Source organism: Nannospalax galili, unplaced genomic scaffold (assembly GCF_000622305.1).
Source record: "Nannospalax galili isolate Female #2095 unplaced genomic scaffold, S.galili_v1.0 scaffold492, whole genome shotgun sequence".
NCBI lineage: Eukaryota > Metazoa > Chordata > Mammalia > Rodentia > Spalacidae > Nannospalax > Nannospalax galili.
Window position 1 is genome coordinate 251,932 of NW_008332217.1, and position 10,782 is coordinate 262,713.

The 10,782-nt window shown below is 47.8% G+C and overlaps 1 protein-coding gene across 1 annotated transcript in view; it reads left to right on the plus strand.

Moving 5' to 3' along the window:
- Positions 1 to 10,782, plus strand: part of Eya2 (EYA transcriptional coactivator and phosphatase 2) — a 165,536-nt gene that overhangs the window by 33,620 nt on the left and 121,134 nt on the right. The window contains exon 2 of the mRNA XM_008827425.3: positions 1,021 to 1,139. Coding sequence (XP_008825647.1) covers positions 1,031 to 1,139 — 109 coding nt within the window. The 5' untranslated portion in view covers positions 1,021 to 1,030. The remainder of the gene's footprint in view (positions 1 to 1,020; positions 1,140 to 10,782) is intronic.

Sequence of the window (10,782 nt, forward strand, 5' to 3'; positions counted from 1 at the left end):
CCCCTCCCCCCCTCACTCCCCCACCCCCGCCATACACACACATTCTACACATTGCCCAATTCCAGAGCAAGCCCAGACTTGGAGCATTCTTTCTCGGAAGGAGCCTCTGTGCTGGGCTGTGGAGTCACAGCCTGGAGGATCCTGGGGTTCTGTTGCCTTTACTTGTTTGTTTTGTGGTCCTAGGGATGGGACACAGGGCCTCGAACACGCTAGACAAGCACTTGCTCTACCACATCCCCTCCTTTTTACTTTCTGTTTTGAGCAGAGCAAGCCCAGACTTGGAGCATTCTTTCTCGGAAGGAGCCTCTGTGCTGGGCTGTGGAGTCACAGCCTGGAGGATCCTGGGGTTCTGTTGCCTTTACTTGTTTGTTTTGTGGTCCTAGGGATGGGACACAGGGCCTCGAACACGCTAGACAAGCACTTGCTCTACCACATCCCCTCCTTTTTACTTTCTGTTTTGAGGAAAGGTCTCACAAAGTTGCCTGGGCTGGCCTTGAATGTGCTCTGTAGCCCAGGTTGGCCTTGAACTTGTGATCTTCCTGCCTCAGCATTGGGATGACAGATCTACACTGTCAGGCCTGGTCCTAGAAGCATCTGCTACTTTTTGTCATAACCACAGCCAACTCCAAGTGCCCCTGTCCTCAGCCTCTGGTCTCTCAAAGTCCAAATTCAAACATTCCTCTCCACCTGTCATCTGTCCCTCTGCTGGGAAGTCTTAAGATAGTTCATTGGGGTGACACAGAACAGAGACCAAAACATGCTATTTCTAATGACAAAATTCAGAATACAAGAGGTGTGCATTTTAATGGAGCCGGGTGTGTTCTCCAGGAGCAAAGACTACATTTCCATTTTAACTCCCTTTGACAAAAACTTTGTGAATTTGTATGATGTGGAATTTATTAGAAGGGTAGGAGTAGGTAATCAGCTTTTGATATTTATACCCTTAGGAGAAGAAATCAGAATCATTAGTAAGCATGCATAATTAATGAATAAATTACATTTCCCTTTGTCTCTGCTCAGGTACAAGGCAATGTTAGAACTGGTGATCTCACCCAGCCTCGCAGCAAGCAGTAACCGCTGGGAAACCCTGACGCGGAGCGACGACGGCGCCGCTGTGGGGGCTCTGAGTGACAGAGAAGGTAGGGCTCCTCAGCAACATGGCCAGACGGGTTAAGGGCCTTGCTCACCCATGACGCTCACACGGATAGTTCTAAACCAGCACTTTGGTGACCATGGCTCATGGTCCTGTCCATCACTGGAGGGACAGATGTGTGCCTTTCTTGGTCTCTGGTTCCCAGGAATGCTGACATTGCTACTCAGCAGGATTGCCTTGGGTGCATTCCTGACTCCACCCAGGGTGTGTCCCTCAGGGTCTGCACTTCTGTCCCTCAGCTCTCCCTGTGAGTGCCTCCTTCCGGCAGGCATCTTGTTCCCTGGGCTCTGTTAGGTTGAGAACTGTCTGCCTGCTGCTCTCAGGCTGGGTTTAAGTCAAGGAAGCAGAAAAAAGTTAAAGCTGTTCAGAAAATTATTGGCAAATGATGCTGCCAGACTAGTTTTCTTCAGAACAATCTGAACTATTGTTTGCTCGCTGGAATCCTTAGCCTTCCTGGTAGAGCTTGGGGTCAGCAGAAGGCATTAAGCTATTATGTGGAAGCACCAGGCTTAACCCTTTCCTTGGCAGCCAGCCCCAGATAGATTCTGTGGCAGTGTTTTCAGACCCCTGACTTGTTCTCTTTCACAGTCTGTGTGTGATGGAGCAGGATTGCTACAGAGCTGTCACGGGTGACCAAAGGGTTGTGTATCTGATGCAAAGTGACATCACAAGAAACTGTTTGGAGAGCAAATCCAGGCTTTCATGAGTAATTATTCTGTCACCAAGACAATGGCATTGCCTCTGCATGCTGGTTATGAGGCTAAACAGCCTTGTTCAAAATCTCTTCACCAGGGCCTGGGCTCCCAGGACTGGATGGTAAACAGCACCCCTCAGGCCTCCTGGCAGCTGGGAACTCCATGAAAACCCCCCTTGGCTCTTTGAGGGCTTAAATGGAATTGCTAAGCCCCGTTCAAAGACTGACATCTTTTTTCTTTCTGGGTGGAAGCCCAGGTCAAATCCTGCTGTGTGTCAGCGCCGCAGGACAGGGAAGGGTCTGGACTTCGAGTATGGGACTCCCAGTCCTGCTACAGCCCAGCCCAGAGATTTTTCTGCATCTCAGTTTCCTTCCCTGTTAAATGGGCCGTAATAATGATCTGCCCGTAGCAAGGATTAGATGAGGTGGCGGTGTGTGACGGACCTGGCCCACCCTGCGGACATGGTAAATGATTAAACGTAGACCATTGTCATTCTCCCCTGAATCAGACAGCCACAGAGAATCAAAACCAGGACGGGAGTCTGGTAGTGGGCCATGCCTCTGTTTGGTATCCATAGTGTTTTAAGTAAAAATAATGAACTTGGGAAAATTGGGTGACTGCATATCAAAATCTCCTTTTCCATGAAAAGTTGAACCCCTCAGCTACTTGAGGCCCACCTTCCTGGCCACCACCCATGAGAGCTGAGGAATAGCTTCCTGTAGATGAGTCGCTTCCCGTCCCCAACCCCGCTTTTGTCTTTGGTGTTCCTGACCACTGACTTTGAGCCAGGCCCTTCCTCGGCTAGGTTCCAAGAAATGGTAACAGCATTGCTGCAGAGCAGGGTCACTTTGGGGCACATTCGTAGCCCAGCCCTGGGAATCTTGCTTCCTCCCTCTTTCTTTCCTTCTCTATCACCACCACAGAAAACACTTGGTGGTTGCTGTGAACTGATAGCTAAAGATGAGGTTTAGCAGTAGTACCTGCCTAGAATCTACCAGCGACAATGTTTCGTTCCTATATACACATTTAAATTCCCAGTGCTGGGCTTATGGGAGAACCTTCAAAATGATGGATGGATGGATGGATGGATGGATGGATGGATGGATAGTTCAGTGGGTGGGGTGGGTGGATGATTGGATAAGTAGGTATGTGTATATGTATGTGTATATGTATGTATGTATGTATAGATGGATGGATGGATGGATGGATGGTGGATGGATAGATGGATGGAAGGATAAGTGGGTAGATGGATGGGTAGACAGGCAGATGAATGGGTAGGTTGGATAAATGAATGGTTGGTGGTTGGGTGATGAGTAGGTATGTATACACACACACACACACATGCACACACATGGATGGATGAACACATGGGGGTAGTTGGGTAGATAGGTAGGTGGATATATGGAAGGGTGGATGGGTGACTGGTTGGATGGTTGGATGGATGGATGGGTAGAGAGAGAGATGGGATAGATAGAGGGATAGGTGGTTGGGTGGAGAGGTGGTGAGGTTGGGTGGATAGATGAGTAATGGTTGGGTGGATGAATGGGTGGATGGATGGATAGATTCTAACTTGAGGGATTGACCAACTCTAGGTCATTATTGCCTTTGAACTGTTAGTAAAATTTCCTTAACTTCCACTTGCCTGGTTTGTCCTTTCTGTAAGGTAGAGATGACAGTAAACTCCTCTTGGATTATGCTCTAATTTCATCTCTGTTGCTGTGATAAAATACTCTGACCAAAAGCAGCTTGCAAAAAAGGGTTGATTTGGCTTACACTTCCAGGTCACACTCCATCACTGAAGGTCATCAAGGAGGAACTCAAGACAGGAACTTGAAACAGAAACCATGAAGGAAGGCTATTTGCTGGCTTGCTCTCTGGCTCTCTCACAGGATTGTTTAGCTAGCTTTCTTATATAGCCCAGGACCACCTGCCTAGGGATAGTACTGCCCACAGTGGACTGGACTCTCCTACATTAATTAATAATGAGGATAATCTCCCACAGACGTGCCCATAGGCCAGTCTGATGTAGGAAATTCCTAAATTGAGGCTTTCCTCTCAGTTGACTCTAGGTTATGTCAAGTTAACAACTAGAGCCTTAAGCAGGATACTCCACCCCTGTCAGTTTGACACAAACACATCATTTAAAAAATATTTATTATTTTTTAATTTTATGTGTATGAGTGTATTGCCTGCATTGTATGTAAATGTACTCTTGTCATGCAATGACCCAAGAGGTCAGAAGAGAGCGTTGGATCCCCTGGAACTGGAGTTAGGACTGTTGTTAGCTGCCATGTGGGTGCTGGGAATTGAACCCAGGTCCTCTGCAAGAGCAGCCAGTGCTCTTAACTGCTGAGCCATCTCTCCAGCCCCAAACACATTTTTAAAACATAACCTTTCAGTTCCTTGTTCCTAAGTTCCCATGTCATCCCATAGTCCTGGCGTATTGAATATCCAGGGTTCTCCACTGCAGCTGAGGCTTTACCTTTACCTCTCCTGACCTCTCTTCAGGGATGTTGACCTTGCCAGAGTGCCAGTCCTCTCAATCTTGCAGTTTTCATGCTTTCAAAACCAGTACCGCATGGGAGACTTTTTAAAATTTTTTTTCGCCTTTTTGAGACAGGGTCTCCCTATAGCCCCAGCTGGCCTGGAACTCACTATGTATACTAGGTTGGCCTTCAACTCACAGAGATCTGCCTGCTTCTGCCTCCCAAGTGCTGGGATTAAAGGCGTGCGCCACCATGCCTGACTGGGAGACTCATACATTGCCAAATGGGGCTATCAGCTTGAGATGTAGCCTTGGCCCTTTGGACATTATCTTCTATGTGCTGACCCTGAGGAACTGCTTTCCACTGTCTCAATGAAGCACAGATCTCACATCAATGTTGCTGCCCTCTTATTAATAACAGTGATTCTTCAGCTGCAGCTGACCAGCAACCACAGATGCTTAATTTAAAATTTATCACAAGTGGCCCCAATGAAGTCTGTTTCCTTCTGAAACCTCACAAGCCATAGGCCTCCACAGTCCACATCTGTTCTAGCACTTTAACCTCCCCAGCTCCCACAGAACAGCCCATTAAGCTCTGAGCATCCAATGACTTCCCGCCTTAAAGTTCCCAAATCCTCCACAATTCTCCATCAAATAGTCCAAGGGCATAAAAAGCCCCATAGTCTCGGTTGTCACAGCAACACCCTATTTTTCTGTAACAATTTCTTTATTAGTTTCTTTCCTGTTGCTGTGATAAAACACTCAACTTAGGGGAAAAAAGGATTTCTTTGGTTTACACTTCCAGGTCACAATTCATCATTAAAGGAAGCCAGAGCAGGAAGTCAGGGCAGAAACTTGAAGCAGAAACCATGGAGGAATGCTGTTTCCTGGCACTCTCTCTCTGGATCAATCACAGGATCATGCTTATCCAGCTTTCCTATATAGCCCAGGTCCACCTGCCTAGGGATAGTGCTGCCCACAGTGGGCTGGGCCCTTCTCTATCAATTAATAATCAAGAAAATGTCCCACGGACATGTTCACAGGTCAATCTGATCTAGGAAATTCCTCAATCAGGGCTTTCCTCTCAGTTGACTCTAGGCTGTGTCAAGTAGACAATTAAAACTAAGTAGGACAGATTCTTTCAGGGATAAAAGAGATACCACTTAAGCTAACACAGTGTCTGTGGCTTGCAGGAGACACTTGACAAACCCGGCCTGTTCTTGCTTCATTCTATTTAAGAGGTAATTGGATCTGAATTATATCCTGTCTTCTGGAAGGAGAGGAGAAACTTCTAGATACCAAGATGTCTTTTAAAACGCGGTGCTTCTCTGAAAAGCCATGATCTCATTAAGTGGTTCAGAGGAGGTAAAACTGCCTCAGGGAGCCGCAGCTGAGTTCTCTGACTTCCCGCCCTGGGAGGCTGATTTTTTTCAGTTTCAGTCTTGCCAGTTACAGCCTGAGAGGACTGGCCAGCTAGAAGAGTTTCATCCAGGCCCAGAGCTCTGCCCCATCCAGCCCCAGGGAGTCTGAATCTGCTCCCTGTCCCTTCTCTGAGCTTCCTGGCAGCTTTCCAAGAGCCCTCACACCCAGAGCAACCTGCACCACTTGGTTAACAGTGTCCCAGTGTGGAGGACACTGCTTATATCTGTGGGAGTAAAAACATGGACATCTGGGAATTGCAGCATGCCTCACACTGAAGGAGCAGGTGCCTAGACTTCACGCACTCATTCTCCAGCCCCCTCCTGCTCCTAATTTTTCTTTAAACAAACAACATCAAACAAACAAATACAACCTTGAAGTGATTTTTTTTTTTTTTTTGTCTTTTTGAGAAAGGACCAAGCTGACCGTGATCTCACAAAGATCCTCCCGAGTGCTGGCATTAAATGTGTGTACCACCACGCCCAGCCAAAATAAATTCATTTTAAGAGGAGAACTCAAACCAATTCCAGAAAAGTTATGAATTCTGAAGCCTTTTTTGGATCCTAACACACATGAAAATTAATTTGTGAGGATTTCAGGAGAGGAGCCCGTGTTTATGGCCTCCTAAATCTCTCTGAGACATGTTTCCAATTTGCCTTTGCCTTCAATGACACCTCATGGGGGACAAACGAGGTATTCACAGTTATAGTCATGCAAAGAGAGAAGCTGAGGCACACTTCTGGACTCCTAACACAGTGCTCTTACTAGTTGGGAGCCATGTCAACCATGCACTTGGGGAAGATGAGAAGATGAACCCTGTAGACATACATGGACCTGCCTCAACATCGTGCCAGCACAAGTGGCTCATCTCATGGGGACCAGTTAAGAGTCAGCCCAGGGGTCCAATTATGTGTAACAGCAGCGGCTGCTTTAAGAGCCATTAGCTTGTTAGCTTCTCAGCGTGCCCCCCCCCCCGCTCCCCCAGCCCAGTGAGAGATGATTAAAGTGGAGGATACAAATGAGCTCCCAGACCTAAGTGCCCGGCAAAGGGACCCCAGGAAAGTGGAAAAGCTAAGAATAGCTGGGGGGGGGGGGGGCGGGGGACCATTTGGCAGCCATGCTTCCTCTGTGGGTGTGAGCAGTTGTTTAGTGTTTCAGATGAGGAAACCAAGCCTGAGAGAAAGACAGACAGACAGACCGACAGTGAGGGTGCAGCAGAGCCAAGACTTAAAATTGGACCTTTTTTCTTTGGAAAGAACATTAAGTTAACCACTTGTGAGATTTGGCTTGTGAAATCCTCTGTCCATGATAAATACTTGCTACATACACGAGTGAATGAATCACCAATGTGTCCTTCACACAACCACATACACATATAATCACACACACATGTGTACTCATACAATGTGTGCGCTCACACATAGACTCCACTTGTCATTTCCTCATGTAAAAACTGGATCATGGGGCTAGAGAAATGGCTCAGTAGTTAAGAGCATGTACTGTTCTTGTAGAGGGCACGAGTTCTGTTCCCAGTACCCACGTTGGGCTGCTCACGACCAACTGTAACTCCAGCCCCAGGGGCATCTGATGCCTTCTTCAAGCCCCTGCATTTTATGCTGTCTTAGTTACTCTTCTCATTGTTGTGACAAAATGCCCAACAGAAGCAGCTTAAGGAAGGATGGGTTTATTTGGTCTTACAGCTTGAGGGCACAGTCTGTCCCAGTGGCAGGAGGGTGAGGCAGCGGGTTGCATCTGCAGTCAGGAAGCAGAAAGAGATGGACGCTGGTGCTCAGCTCACTCTCTACTTTATGCCATCAGGACCCCAGTGCATTGAATGGTGCTGCCCGCATTTAGGGTGGGTCTTCCACCTCAACTCACCTAATCTGGAAACTCCCTTACAGAAGTGCCAGGCTTATCTCCTAGGCGATTACAGATCCTGTCAAGTTGACAGTATTAACCATCACATGGGTTCCTTTGCACAGATGGAAGTCCCTACTCTGAAAATACAAAATCTGAAACTTCTTCAATGCCAACATGGTGCCCCCAAGTGGAAAGCTCCATATGGTGGAGCCATGCTTCCTGCACAGGATTATAAAATGTGTCGTATAAACCTACCTCCAGGCTGTGCACGTGGGGTGCATAGGGAGCGTAAATGGATTTCATGGTTGGACTTAGGTCGCATCCTGCTGCATGTTGGCTACTAAATGTCTCTGAAGGTTTGTGTGTTAAAGGCCTGGTCCCCAGAGAGACCTTGTCACATGGTGTTTGGGACCTTCAGGAGGTGGAGCCTAGTGGGAGGTCCTTTGGTTTGGGGGGCCCATGCCCTCCAAAGGGATTGTGGAGCAGGTCTCCTCCTCTTCCCTTTTGCTACCTCGCTTGTGACTGAGCGGCTTTTCTCTGCCATGTCCTCCCACCATGGTTTGCTGCCCTTGACCAACACCCAATGCAATGGGCTGCCCAGCCCTGGATGGAGCCTCCAGAACTGTGAACCAACCAGAACAACCCTTTTTTTTCTTTTAAAAAAAATATTTTTTCAGCACTTGGGAGGCAGAGGCAGGCGGATCTCTGTGAGTTCAAGGCCAGCCTGGTCTACATAGTGAGTTCCAGGACAGCTGGGGCTACAGGGAGACCCTGTCTCAAAAAGACAAAAACAAATAAATAAAATATTTTTTAGAGGCTGGAGAGATAGCTCTGTGGTTAGGAGCACTGGCTGTTCTTGCAGAGGACCCAGGTTCAGTTCTCAGCACCCACATGGAGGCTAACAACCATAACTTCAATGCCAGGAGATCCAGATTCCCTCTTCTGCCCTCCACAGGCATTGCACAACATGTGTACACTTACATGCATGCATGCAGGCAGTACACTCATACACATACCCAGTCATCCCTCAGTGCAGGTTCATCCACTGAGGTCTAGTCAGTTTGTCTAGACTCCCTCCTTTTAAGAAGATCAGCTCTTACCCAGCAGTAATCAGTTGCCAATAGTTCTTCAGCTAAGATTGGAACCCTACTGTCCATTTCCCCAGTCCTACGCTGGGTTTTTGTGTTTGAGTTTGCATGGGTCTTATGTATGCTGACACCATTGCTGTAGATTCTTATGAGCAGGGTCCCACGAGCCTATAGGACTCGATTTCTATATGGTCATACACTGCCTCCCTGGCTCTTAAAATCTTTCTGCCCCTTCTACCACAATGGTCCCTGAGCTCTGGGCAGGTGGAGTTTAATATAGGAGCCCTGTCCAAGAACCCACACTCTGCAGACTCTTGTTTGCTACGCTTTGGCCATTTGTGTCCTTTGTGTCCATGGCCTCTGTTGTATGAGGGAGCTTCATTGATGAGAGGTGAGAGATGCATTAGTGTTCTCTCTACCCCTTGTTCCACTATGTTCCATGAGCCTTAAGTGTAGAGGTTGCATTGTAGATGTGTCACTTAGGGTTGACAAGTCACAAACAATGTCTGTGTGGTGGCCAGTTGTGGAACTCTGTAATAATATCTGTCTGTTGCAAAAGAAGCTTCTTTGATGGGTGGTGACTGAAATACTTGTCTGTAAATTTAAGAATCCATATTTAGCACATAGTAAGAAATTACATTTGTCTAAGGATGTGACAGCCTTAGGGTTTTCTCTAGGATCTATGACCTCTCCAGGCATGTGTATTTGGCTATGTTTATACAGTACCACACATAAGTTTCCTCCCATTGAGTGGGCTACAAGTCCAATTAGGTAGCTGTTGATTATCCCCAAGATAAAAATGCCACTACTGCCCCAATATAGTTTGCTATGCCAGTCGTTGTGGTTACTAGGCCTTAAAAGCTGGGGTTGGACCATCGATTGATTTTCTCCCTTAACAATTTGCATAGTGTTCACCAAAACTATGCAATCTAGCCTACAGGGAAGTGGCTTCCAGGTCAGCTCCAGTTCCATAGCTCCCTAAAATACACTTTCAACTAGGAAGTGGTGCTGGCTGTGGTAGCACACATCTTTAATTTCAGCACTTGGGAGACAAAGGCAGGTGGAGCTCTGTGAGATTGAGGCCACCCTGGTCTACATATTGAGTTCCAGGCCACCAGGGGCTGCAGGGAAACCCTGATTCAAACTACCCCACCTCCCAAAAGAAGTAATGATGTGGGCATCCTGGGTGGGAAGGGCACCCCGGGTGGGAAGGGCATCCTGGGTGGGAAGGAAGCACCCCAGACTTCACTGAGGACCACAGTGTCTCCTGAAACTAACAGTGATGCCCCTTCTCCAACTGCCACCCTAGGGCTAACCTTCCCCACAGTGACCCTCTGTGACATCACTTTCTGGCCCAAGGTCGACCTTTGGCTGTGACACATGCAGACTGACCATTGACCAGCATTACTTCCAAGGACTAGAGGCTGCGGGTCAAGAGCACTGTGTGTGTGTGTGTGTGTGTGTGTGTGTGTGTGTGTGTGTGTATGTGTGTGTGTGTGTGTAGGGCTCACCTCTGCTTTTGGGGAGCCTGGTCTGCCTTCCTGCTCAACCCAGAATCTCCAGGCATCGCAACTGACACAAGCTGGCTGTGGATGAAGTCCATCCCAGCATGGGGGAAGGGAGGAAGGAGAAAAGAAAGGAGGGAGTCAGCAAGACATTCCTCGGTGTGCAGAGCAGTGGAAGCTGGGGCCTGGCCTTGTGCAGAAGGCTAGCAGCTCCATCCTAAAATGGAGATAAGGGAAGGAAGTAGGAGGCTGAGCGAGTGAGGCAGGCTATCCAAGCATGCTGTGACTATAAGGAAAGACGCTTACTTAAGCGTATGTGAGGGCAAGTTTACAGGAGCCCATGGAAATGTTGTTTCTGCTGTTAAAAATGTTTTATTCAAGCTGGATGTGGTGGTGCATGCCTTTAATCCCAGCACTCGGGAGGCAGAGGAAGGCGGATCTCTGTGAGTTCAAGGCCAGCCTGGTCTACATAGTGAGTTCCAGGACAGCTGGGGCTACAGGGACCCTGTCTCAAAAAGACCAAATAAAAGAGATGTTTTGCAAACATCTTCCGTTTTTCTGAAGGATATTCTCATTC